Genomic DNA, 13,512 nt, shown 5'->3' on the forward strand with positions numbered 1-13,512 from the left:
TAAAATTTTATTTTAAAGTCAATTAAGATTAATTCAATCAATTTAATTCTGCTTTTTAAGTGAAATTTCATAGTAATACTGTTCATAACGGATATTATTATAAAACTCTTCAACCTGGTGGGAATAATGCCCCTCTGCCAATAGGATTATAAATATTATAGTAATCATAATTCTTTGCTCCCATAAAAAGAACTTTGCTTATACCATTCCTTATGTATAAAGCTGTATCAATGACTTTTTTACTGGTGTTGAATAATGTGTGATAATAATAACACTGAGAATGTGGTACCCACATTTTTAGCTTCCCAGTAAATCTCTAAAAATTAATATTTTAGATTTGGCCTATAATATTAATGCAAATTAATTGATTAAAAGACCAATTTAATGGAGATGAGTATTTCCTCGCTTTTAGCACTTGTATTTAAAGAACTATTCTAAAGTAAAGCTATAATCTTAATAAGAGAAGCATGTGCTGTAATAACTAGTAGTTTTCAATATTCACATGTCATTCAGCAAATGAGAATGAAAAATGAACTCTTCTATTGATGTGCTGCTCTACCCCTTATAAAGCAATATTAGGAAAAATTGACAGTTTTGCTACAATTGCTGTATGTATTTTTTCTAAAGTTTCTGTGTATGTATAAGTGTGTAAACATCATGTTTGATCATAAATTTCTGGGTGGGAAGAACTTGTGTTATGATCAATTATATGATCATAATGACAATGAATTCATTCCTCTCATGTGTGAAACCACCATGTTTAATTTCATTGAATCTTTGTTTCAGATTTTGCATGTGGTGCTCACTTTGGTAGCCACTATCTTTTGACATTATATATAATACTTTATGATCTTTTCAACTATGTCCTGAAATTTTATACTAAAGTGGTCTGTGTTGGATGAAATAATTAGTATGGTCTTTGGCATTTTGATTCCAATATAATATTTGACTTTTTTTTTGTCTTGGTGAAAAGCCTTCTATCTATATCATCCTGATGCATATTGTTAAATCCAAGAGATAATAGAGGAAATATGTTTGGATTTCATTTTACACTAATTTATTTCTTTTTTTTTCTAATTTTAAGTATCAATAAACTTTTTCTGCCAACTGTCAGATACAATCTTTCAATTCTCAGGCATTGGAAATTTGGTACTTGTATTATTTCTATCAGGATCTTGGTTGTCTGAATATAATAATTACTGGTGTACACAAATTATATTAAACATAAAACATAATAAAAATTTGGCCAATACTTTACAAATGCTATAGTTTATCAAACAATTACCTTATGCTAATTCTGTCCATATACTTACTTGCTAGCATACTAAAAATAATAAAATTTAATTTTCACGGGATGTGTAGATAGAAAGATTAAGCATAGATGCATTGTAAGTTTACTTGACCTCAATATGTGTTTATACGTTTTTATGGCCATCATACTTGTTAATCTTTTTTTCATAACACTTTGCATGAATTTGATTATTAAGTATGGCTTGAATATAAGATTTGAATAACCTCTAAATTAACTGCCTGGTGGGCTGGTGCATTTCTTTTTAGAGATTGAACCGGTCGAGTTCCTCTGAGTGCAGCACAGTTGATAACCCTCTGCCAGGAGAAGGAGAAGAAGCAGAGGCTGAACCTATAAATTCAGATGAGCCAGAAGCCTGTTTTACAGATGGTAAGAGAAAATTCAAGACCTTGGCTAGCCATCCATTTATTCGTATTTGGGGTTTTATCTTAAAACCTAATACTTATCAGGGATTATTCAGTGAAAAGTCAGAAGACTCCACTGCATACTGATTCAGCCATGGCTCTATGACAAAGGGTAAATCATGGAAGCTTTCAAAGCTTCAGTTTCCACACTTAAGATACTTTACTAACAATAATTTACAATGACAGTATGTTATACTGTAAAGCACTTTACTTATTTAGGGTGCTCATACTTCTCATTTTAGATCCTTAATTCATTTTTCCAGTTCTGTGGAACCACTAGAATACAGCTCAATGGGATACAGGCTACTACTGTCCTTATCATCAAAAGTTGAAGCCACCCGCCAACTTTCAGCACACCGTTTGATACTGTTAACCATTATCTGGTTAATAGTAGTCTGTCTCAAAATCCTTCTCTTGGTTTCAGAAGCCACACTCTACCTTTGTTCTTCTTTTGCATCTCTGAGAGTTGAGTTTCTTCACCTGTTTCTTTCAGTGACTATCTTTATGCACATCCCTTAAATAACATTGTTCCCCCACATTTCAATGCTGTTACCTTCTTATTTCTCTAGCCCTAAGGGGCTTTATCCATGTCTATAGCTTAAACATCTATTTCTGTGTTGTTTGACTCTTAAATTATTATCTTTCCCTCTGACCTCATACTTGAGTTCCAGGTATGGTCATCTCTGGTTGCCTTTAAACATGTGAGGTAAAATAAGTTTGAAACAAAGTTTAGTGAGTTCTCCCCCATGTAATTCACAGCTTCCTCTGGTCTTTCTCTCATTTAGTGACATCATGATCTATCCTGTCTCTCAAGCTAAAGACTGATTCAGCCCTGACCTCTTTCTTTCTAGCCACAAGTTGATTACAGAAACCACAAGTTGATCAGAAACTCTGGGGATAAGGTGTACATCCTCCAGGGGATTCTAATGCACACTAGAAGCTGAGAACCATTGGTCTATAGGATAAAACCTGAAGTCCTTAACATAGCATTTAAAGCCCTTTGCATTTCAATCTCTTCTTTTCTAACAGTATCTCCTTTGATTCCTTTTCACTTTCTGACTTACTGAACTTACTACTTCTGGAATTTTTCAGGGATTTTATTCAAAGTAGTGACTTTGAACTTGACCTGTGAATTTATGCAATATTTTCTAATCAAATATTGCATTATTCAAGTAAAAACACAAACCTATACTAGAGTTGCAGTATAATACAGTAACATAGACCAGAAGCTTTAGAGCCTGATAAACATGACTTCTAACTGGCCTACTGCTAATTCTCTGTGAGACCTTGAGCACATTTTTCAATCTTTTTTTTCCCACATTTTTCAATCTTAAATCTCAGATTCCTCATCTGTAAAATGGATACAACAATCACATCTGAATCATAGGGATATTGAGGACATTAAGTGAGATAACACAAATTAATTACCACAGTTCCTAACATCCTTCTTCTCCTTTTTTTTTATTTTTAAAAATATTTTGTTGACAATCCTGTATAGTTCTGATAGCACAGGGTTGATGCTGATGACTTGGTATCTATTATTCTCAGAATCAGTATTTTTTGTAGAAATCATTGACTTGTGTTCATTCTCTATGATTTTCTCAACCTGCTTCCTCTAGCACTCATGTGTGAAAAAAATGCCTGTCAAATAAAGAAATCTTCTAACTACAATGGGTACATGAATATTCTTTAAATACAAGCTAAATTTCATTTTATGTGAGAAGCAAACAAGTATGACACCCAACTGGTAGAAATTTTGTGTTTGCTGAAATTAGTACCATAAGCAAAACAGTGTCCTTTAAAGTGTTTCCTTTACAAAAATTTAAGAATTTCATCAGGTGTTGCTTATTTCTCAATAAATTGATTAGCACCATTAAATATGTACAGATACAACCAAGATTTCCTCTATACTTTTTATTAATGACCCTAACTTAAAATTCTAGGGTAACTAGAAAGAAGTTGGGTTTATCAAACAAATTGTCTTCAAATTAGAAAAGGGCTTTAGAAAAACTTAAACCCTCTGCAGAAAGCATTAATGCTAAGCTATTTCAGACTGTAGTTGCTATTTTACTGAGATTAAACTTTACACAAAGTTTATTCTAGTCCTACAAAGCTCTAATGAGAATAGTTATGTGAGTCCTTTGAGATTATTCATAACTTCTGAATTGAGTCTAATGTATAAGAGGTATTATAGAAACACATTTTCAGATGAACTTTGACCTTAACAATTGAAAATTTACTGAGGGGCAAAGTTTCAGTTACACAGGTAAATATATTCTGAAGAGCTACAACAAAAATATGACTATAATTAACAATACTGTATTGTATACTTCAGATTTGCTAAGAGGGTAGATCTTAAATGCTCTCATCACAGATGTAAAGAAGCAATTTGTAATCGTGTGAAAAGATGGGCTATGCTAATTAACTTTACTGTGACGATTATATTACAACATATACTTAATATCAAATTATCAATTCATGTACCTCAAATATATACAGTTTTAAATTATCAGTTATACCTCAGTAAAGCTGGGAATGGGGGGTGAATAGGCAAAATCAACCTACAATGATAGAAGTCAGACCAGTAGTTCCTTCTAGAGGGTACAGACTGGGAAAGAACATGGGGGCGGGAGGGGTGCTTTCCTGGGTGCTTAAAATGTTATATCTTGACCTACATGGCTCTTATATGAGTATATTAATCTATATATTTATAATTGGTATACTATACTAAATATATGTGCTACCTCAATAAAAAATTTAAATGGGGCACCCAGGTGGCTCAGTCCATTGAGCATCCAACTTTGGCTCAGGTCATGATCTCACAGTTCCTGAGTTTAAGACCCGCATTGGAATCGCTGCTGTCAGCTCAGAGCCTGTTTGAGATCCTCTGTTCTCCTCTCTCTCTGCTCCTCCCCCACCCATGATCTTTCTCTCAACAATAAACATTCAAAAAATTAAATAAATAATTTTTTTTTTTAAAAAAGACAAGAAAGTTTATGAGGAAACACACATCTGTGAGTCACATCGCTCTGAGCAGCTAGAAACTTTTTATACTTGCTCAACCTGCTGAGCTAAGAAGCTCAGCCTGGTAAATCAAACAGGGCATCCAATTTGCTGAGCCTCTCACCATCTATCCACTTAATTATTCTTTCATCCAATCAGCAAATAATCATTAAACAACTTTGGTATTTCAGGCCCAGGGTGCTCACTGGAGAGAGATAGAGCAGTGAAAAAAACAATGTCCCTTGCCCAAACAAATATTTAGTAGTAAATATTTAGTAGGACAGATAAGTGATACATGGAAGAGGTCAGTGGTGGTTAGGAGTTTTTTTGTTTGGGGGACGCTGGGTGGAGAGCACTACTTTAACATGATGAAACCCAGTATAGAGTTTATGAAATGCATCACGAGAACAAATTAATGAAACCACCCAAAAGAAATAGCATTTACCCATGGGGACCCATTAAAATGTTTGAGAGGTTCTCTGTTATGTTTACATTTAGTTAATACTCCTTTTAAAAAAGAAGATGTGATAACATTGCCAACCAGCTAGGTTGGAAATCTCTTAGGATATGCCTTTGCATAAAAGCCAGACAGTCAGTTGAGCACTCCTGCCTCAAAATAAGAGTAAGAAACTCTCTGAGGTGTTATAAATCCTGAGGGCAATATTTATAAACTTTTGTCTCAGATAAAAATCTTACTTTTCTAATTAGAACGTATAGTCCCTTTTCTTGCCTAAATCTAAAATCCTAAGAATAATATTTCTCTTCAATTTTAAGACTGACAAAAATAAATCTCAGATAGTAAAATCTTAAAAGGGAAACTTTCTTCTCTGGTAAATTATACTTGAGACAGATAGATTCTGTTCTGCACAAGATCTTTGTTTTTATTTTAAGATAATTTATAAAGTCTAAAGCATTAAGTTAATATAAAAAAATACTACCATCCTAAATTTTTTCACTCCTCCTGTTTTCTTTTGCTCAGGAAGAGATTATCTGGGAGTCAATTTTTGGTCCTACGTTTTTACTATTCTCCCACATTATTTTATAAAATATTCTAGGGGCACCTGGGTGGCTCAGTTGGTTAAGCATCCAACTTCAGCTCAGGTCATGATCTCATGGTTCATGGGTTCAAGCCCCACGTTGGGCTCTGTGCTGACAGTTCAGAGCCTGGAGCCTGCTTGGGATTCTGTGTCTCCCTCTCTCTCTCCCCCTACTCACTCACTCTCTCTCTCTCAAAAATAAATAAATATTAAAAACATGTTTAAAAAGCCTCCAAAATATTCTAACTTTATTAAGTGCATTTGAGAGGTATGGTGGTTGTTTAAATACAATGAAGATAAATTCGTTCAGATCTGAGGTTATGTTAACTATAATTAATGTTGGATAAATGAAGGCACATGTATATTTCCTATTCATTCTGGGCTTTTTTTTTTTTCATCCAATCTAATCCAATTTCCATCCAAGTTTTGTAAATTCTAGAATTTGCAGAGATACGATCTTTCAGATCATGACTAATGCTTGGATTATTTTAGAACTACATTTGGAGGGGAATTATGTCTTTTAAGTCAACTATACATGACATATTAAACCATGTAGAAGAATATGGTTAAGTACCTTGAGCAGAAATGAAGGGCATAACTGATAAGTTTTAGCCTTCTTGGAGCTTAAAAGTTTCCAGAGAGAAAGGACAGGAACACATAAAATGCACACAATCGCAAAAAACAGAGACTTTTGAGAAACAAAACAAAACATAGCTTGCTACATTTTTATAGTGCTGGAAATTAAAGTGCCAGATATACCTCATATTACTTAGATCAATGAACTAATTTCATTTTAGAATCATAAAAGAAACCATAATAAGACATTGTCTAAACAGTACAGTTCAAGAGAATTCTAGTTTTGTTGTTTCAAGTCATACACTTTATGATTATCTGAGTTATTACTTGAGAAGCTCAGTATTTTTAATTAAATATATTGTTTTATAAAACAGGAAAATTTTTTTTAATGGCTAACTTTCATACCTCTGAAACAAGTATCTAAAAAGTGCTCTCCCACCTTTTTACCTTCCCTCCGGTTGGAAGGAAAAACATTTTTTTCAGTGATTTTTTTTTTATTGAAGTATAGTTGACACACAATGTTATGTTAGTTTCAGGTGTACAACATAGTGATTCATCCAATGTATACATTATGTTAATGCTCACCACAAGTATGGCTACCATCTGTCACCATACAGTGCTCTTCTATGTAGTATCGACTGTATTCCCTATGCTATACCTTTCATCCTTGTGACTAATTCATTTCATAAGTGGAAGCCTGTACCTTCCATTCCTCTTCATACCTTTTGCCCATCCCCCCACTCCCTGCCCCTGGAAACCATCAATTTGTTCTCTATTTATGGGTGTGTTTCTGCTATGTATGTTTGTTTATTCATTTGTTTTTTAGATTCTATATGTAAATGAAATCATATGGTATTTGTTTTTCTCTATTTCACTTAGCAGAATACTCTCTAGATCTATCCATATTGTCCTAAATGGCAAGATCTCATTCTTTTTTTATGGTTGGGTAATAACCCATGATATGTATATATACCATATCTTCTTTATCCATTTATCTGTCAACGGACGTGGCTATTTTAAATAATGCTGCAATAAACATAGGGGTGCATGTATCTTTTCAAATTTGTGTTTTTGTTTTCTTCGGGTAAGTACCCAATAGTGAAATTATTGGATCATATAGTGTTTCTGTTTCTAACTTTTTGAAGAACTTCCATACTGTTTTCCGCAGTGGCTGCACTAATTTACATTCCCACCAGCAGGGCATGACGGTTGTAAAAGGAAAATTTTTAAGAGAGAAATGAATTGTAGTTCCTCTTTTTTCAGTTCTTCCTCTTTTTCAAAGTAATTGTGGGTTTTTTTTAAATCAACTTCAATTTTTTATATTTAATTTTTAAAATTTCAGTCATTATCTTTCTGGGTCTCTCTTGGTCATGGTTCTGTTCAGAACCTTATTACTCCCTGACTTATTTACTGCCTTACTTATTTACTTATTTACTTATACATCTTTCCCACTTCCACTCTGTCTCCTTCTCCTTCAAGGTTTTCTCTTATTCCACCTATCCTAGTGGGGTACAGGTAAATGTTTCACCACTGTTCTCCAAGAAAAATAAAGTATGAATATGTACCTCAGTTTACTATGAATTTTATAGATATAAAGGATGTGTGGCACATGATTTACAAGTAATAATATAAATAATATTCCTATTGTACATTCCATATAGCTCATTGATTCTCACAGAATGCTTTTGTTAGATTTTAGTAAAATTTGGTATTTATAGATAATCAATGATTGCAATTGATGAACAAGTATAGTTTTAACCCAAAGGTTGGTTGGTATTTTCATTTATGTTAATCAGTAAGGTGAAACTGAGACAAAGAAACTATATGCCAGAACTTCACTCATTCATCAATGATGTTTGCAAATCTCAGATAATAGAATTTGAATAACGAAATAATATTTCCTCAATTTTTTGTGCTGTTCATGGTGTCATGGCTACAAATATGATAATCATTGTTTTATATATTTTACTAACATTCTTCCATTACTTTATTAAGTTTACTCTAGAAAACCAACAAGCCCTGGTTTATAGCATTTGATGACTTTTGTAGTGTAAAGATCCCCACCATGGCTTATTTCAAACTACTGATGTGACTTCACCAAATGTGGAGTTGGGAAGAGACGACAGTAGTCCAAATTTTCCATAATCCAGATAGAATATACACATATACTCAAGAGCACAGATAAACTGAAATGATTAGAAAGTGATATGTTTTAAGTGTTTCTTATCCTTTCAAAAGTAAGTTACAATTTCGGGGTGCTTGGGTGGCTCAGTCGGTTAAGTGTCTGACATGGGCTCAGGTCATGATCTCGCAGTTTGTGGGTTTGAGCCCCATGTCAGGCTCTGTGTTAACAGCTCAGAGCCTTCAGCCTGCTTTGGATTCTGTGTCTCCCCCTCTTCCCTGCCCTCCCCCACTCACACTGTGTGTGTCTCTCTCTCAAAAATAAACATTAAAAACAAACAAATAAAAAAGGTAAGCTATAGTTTTAAGTTCACATAATTTAATGCTTGAGGATTGCTGCATTTAACAACAGGCTCACAAAAATTCCTGACAATTGAACAATGAGTTATCAACAGCCTGGGTGAACTGGCTCCAGCATTCATTCAGCAATGGGTGAATGGGTGAATGGCTGGCTCCAGCATTCATCCAGCAATGGGTGAACACCATTGCATTCTGTTCCTTAATATTAACTGTTTTAAGATGTTCCAGACTTGGCCCTTTTTTCTCTCCTTATCCTAAAATATATTTTTTGTGTGACCTCAAAACTGTTCTTTCCTAGCCCAGACTTACCCCCTGAGCTACAGATTCAGACCTCCAGATATCTGCAGGATATTGGTATTTGGAAGTCCCACCAGCATCTCAAACTCAAACTCTGCCAAGTAGCTCCCACACTTTTGTTTTTCATTTCATTGCTGACCTTCACCCAGTTGTTCTGGGAGTCCTCCCTTTCTCTAACATCACATATCCAGTAAGTCTGTAAATCCATCTGACTTTACCTGCCAAACATGTCTTCAATCCGTTATTGCTCTAGAAACTAGAAGTTGCCATAACCTGCCCCTCTTGTTAAGGCTACTATGCCAGAATCCTAAATGGTTTTCTGGCTCTGAGTCCCTCTACACCTTCACTCTCCTTTTTCTTCTCTTCCAGATTATCCTCCATTCAACTGTTGATATCTATTTAAATTGCATCTGCCTATATCATTTTCTGCTTGCAACCTTCCACATACTCCTCGTAGTCTCTAGGATATACACCAAACTCCTTTATGTGATAGAAAATGTTTGCCGTAATCTGACCAATTTCTCTAACCTCATTTCTCACCCATGCCTCTTGTATACACTGTGCTTTCATCACCACTCTGAACTGCTTGTATTCCTATGCATAACACATTTTGCTTCCTTGGCAGGGCATTCCACCCATACTCTTTTTGGCTAATACTTTGACTCAATTCAGGCTCCAGCTCTTCCTTCCACGAAGTTCCAACCTCTCCTGAGCAAACAAGCTAGGTTAGGTAGACTTCTTCCATGCTACCAAATAACCCCTTTACATCTGTGGTTTCAGTTGCTTTATCCAGTTACAGTCATTTATTTCTATATTTATCTGCCTAATCAAAACCAAAAATAAATTCCCTGAGGAGAAGAAATTATATACACAGCTAAGTATACAAAAGATAATAAATGGTTAAAAATTTTTAAATTAAATGTTCCTCAACATACCAAAGCAGCATGTTTTATATCTATGATTACAAAGACAGAGTTGTTTTTATTTTTTAACATTTTTTAATGTTTATTTTTTTGAAAGTGAGAGAGAATGCAAGTGGGGGAGGGGCAGACAGAGAGGGAGACACAGAATTCAAAGCAGGCTCCAGGCTCTGAGCTGTCAGCACAGAGCCTGACACGGGGCTCGAACCCACCAACCGTGAGATCATGACCTGAGCCAAAGTCAGACATTTAACTGGCTGAGCCACCCACATGTCCCAAGTTACTTTTAACATAGAGTACTTGAAACAGTTTTACCTGAATATTCTAATGAAGATCTATTTCTTTTGAACATAATTTTAGAAACTTATACCAATTCTCTTAATATTATCTAGAATGGTGCTTGGCACAGTTTTTTTTTTTTTTAATAGAGTGGAAGTAGCAGAAATTGTAGATGAGATCCACATCAAGGAAAATTAGTTTGTCAGCAAAGAAGGTCCTGAAAAGCATTTTGTCCTCAGATTTAGTTTAATATTCATTCATTCAGAGTTCACCATGTATCAGCACAGTAGGAGGACTGCAATAATGGAAGAAAAAAAAAAGTGGCCTAAACATCATGGAAGAGATTGACAAGAAATCAAGGAAGTACAGAAGACAAGAATACATTTTAAGTTAGAATCATTGACAAGTTATTTTTAATTGAATCTATTCAAGTTGAATCTATTTAAAGCTGCATTGTAAATGTTAGCAATTATTCTGTTGAGGGACATCACAGGGAAAGCTTCACATTAAATAGGGTATTTTAAGCATTTTATTTATTCTGAGTATCAAGATTTTACATGAATGTCTCTCTTGCCAGGTTGTGTGCAGAGATTCCCATGCTGCCAAGTTGACGTAGAGTCAGGGAAAGGAAAAATCTGGTGGAACATCAGGAAAACCTGCTACAGAATAGTTGAACACAGTTGGTTTGAAAGCTTTATTGTTCTCATGATCCTGCTCAGCAGTGGCGCTCTGGTAAGTGATATGACACCTAAAGCAATCTCTTGAGTAAGTCAGTATTTTTAATAAATGAGTTGGAGGATAAAAATAACATGGAAAGTTGTTTTGCCTAAAAATGAAGCCCTATAATTAGTGCTAGGACAAAAATTTAGCTTAGTTCAGTAAATATTTGCTGAGCACTACTACATGGCCTGCATTATTCTTGCTGTCTTGAATGCGAAGGTGGCTAAGATCCAGGTACTTTTCTCAAGAGAGCACTGGGGAGAGAGGCACAAGTGATTACAGCACTGGGATGTGTTTGTAAGTGAGGAATATACTTGATAAAGCTCTGTAGCAAGAGACGAACTATTGTCTGCTTGGAATTTAAGAAAGATAGTTGATGTTGTGTGAGATCTAGGAAGATTAACAGGGATCCTCCAGAGAGACAGGGTGGGCTGAGGGGAACAAGTGTACAGGGATAAGGAAGCATAAAAAATCGGGAGGTATTCAGCACATTAAAAGTTGCCAACCTGTAGAAAGTGATGTTGGAGGAAGAACAAACACAGGAAAGAGAGTGGTAACCACAGGTACTGTGACAAAGACAGTCAGTGTCAGCTTATGAAGATCTTGAAACACAAGCTGTAATATTAGGGTGAGAAAGGGACACATTCTCATTCTTGCACATATACCAAGCACTTTCTATGAGAGTTGAAAGTACTTTCTAGGAGAGTTTCGCACTCCCTGAGCCTTTTCTTACTTATTTGTCTTTCCTGCTGACACGACCAGAGATGAACCATTAGAAACCCAGTTCCAGCTAGAGATACCACTGGAAATTCCACTATACTGAAGACACAATACTCAAGAAAGTTGTAAATTGCCTCATAGATAGTCTTCATTAATTTTGGATTTTACTCTACTTATAAGAAGTTAACCTGTTGCTGTTTCATGGATGCTGGTAGAAGATAGGAGACTTCCAAGTCAGAGACAAAGAATTTCATTACTCATGATTTTGGAAGCAACATGAACTTCAACATGTTTATGTTGGTTCCACTAATCCCCAAGTCTCATGAGGGCATGGCAGGGGGGTAAATGACTGGTGCACACACAGTGGTTTAGCATCACAGCTGAAGAGCCCTAAATTTAGGGAACCCTGTCCTTTTATAGCAAGCAGTATGCAACCTTGCTTTTTGTCCCAGACAGAGACACTGTCTCTATTCCTCAAGGTTGCTTGTTGCAAAAACAACCCTGAGAAATAGCCAGAGTGAAGCCAGTCAGGGCCTTGCATTCTTGGCCTATCCAACAAGGACATGCAGGGATGCACGGGCCCACAGTGGATGACTTCTCCTGAAACAGAAAATGAATTTTAAAAAATGCTACTCTTCTTATCTGGTGGAATGCAAGTAGGAATCTAATTCCTAATACCTAATGAAGTTTATTCCGTGCTGAGTCACACGAGACTGAGACTGTTAGAAAGGAGAGAAAAAAAAAATTAAAGAAAAGTTTAGAGTAATCCTTGATTCAAAATGTCCAAAGGAAGATGACATTTTTGGCAAGAGGCGCTTTCAAAACTGAAATTCAAGTGAATTCTATGAAGAAGAAAAGAGAAAGGTAGTTTAAGAAACTGCTGTTTTTACTCAGGGAGTTTGCCAGTTGAGCTAGATTTTTAAAATACCTGTCTGTAAAATAAATGAAAGGTAACAATTCAAATTCAGTACATATTTCTTATGCTTCAAGATATTTATATAGGTTTTTTCACTTAATATTTAAACAATCCTGTGAGATTATGATTATTTTGCTTATTTTACCAATGAGGAAGCAGGGAAGAGAGTTTAAAAAGTTAGTTAATGTCCTAAAGCTAGTAAACAACAGACTCATACCTGAGGTCTAAAATCAAAGCTACTATATCTTTTCACTGATTTGTGGTTCCTCAAAAGGGAGAGTACACACCACATAAAAACAAATGAATAGTAACTGAAATGAGTAACAGTAAAACCTACACCCCACATTGGTGGAGCTCATATAATGATGTCCTTGCCTCCTTGCTCCCACAGTCACATAACTAGTCCTGGAAGCTAGCTAGGAACCCTGCAGACTGAATCCAGTTTCCAGCTCTGGGACTAGTCAGAGCAAGGTGTATTCAGGCACAGTGTTTGGCTCTCAGCATCAAGACTTGCTACTGGTCCTGCTTTCCACCTCGGTTCCAGGAATATCACTCTCGTTCTTTCCTTAAAGCCCCTTCCTTAAACTTTGCATTTCAAGGGGCACCTGAGTGGCTCAGTAGGTTGAGTGTCCAACTCTTGATCTTGGTTCAGGTCATGATCTCATGGTTCGTGGGTTCAAGCCCCACATTGGGCTCCATGCACTGACAATACAGAGGCTGTGTGGGGTTCTCTCTCTCTCCCTCTCTCTGCTCCTCCCCATGCTCTCTCTCAAAATAAATAAATTTAAAAAAAAAATAACTTTGCATCTCAAGTACTGAAGCATTGCCATAGTTTATCTCAGTAGCTTGC

General features: G+C 35.5%; 1 protein-coding gene and 1 long non-coding RNA gene across 7 annotated transcripts in view; one reads left to right on the top strand and one right to left on the bottom strand.

Moving 5' to 3' along the window:
- Positions 1–13,512, top strand: part of SCN9A (sodium voltage-gated channel alpha subunit 9) — a 167,030-nt gene that overhangs the window by 126,927 nt on the left and 26,591 nt on the right. The window contains exons 18-19 of the mRNA XM_058715068.1: positions 1,558–1,678; positions 10,884–11,038. Coding sequence (XP_058571051.1) covers positions 1,558–1,678; positions 10,884–11,038 — 276 coding nt within the window. The remainder of the gene's footprint in view (positions 1–1,557; positions 1,679–10,883; positions 11,039–13,512) is intronic.
- Positions 1–13,512, bottom strand: part of LOC131503606 (uncharacterized) — a 125,331-nt gene that overhangs the window by 31,922 nt on the left and 79,897 nt on the right. The gene's annotated exons all lie outside the window — the stretch shown is intronic.

The sequence above is a fragment of the Neofelis nebulosa genome, chromosome 2, assembly GCF_028018385.1.
Source record: "Neofelis nebulosa isolate mNeoNeb1 chromosome 2, mNeoNeb1.pri, whole genome shotgun sequence".
Taxonomy (NCBI): domain Eukaryota; kingdom Metazoa; phylum Chordata; class Mammalia; order Carnivora; family Felidae; genus Neofelis; species Neofelis nebulosa.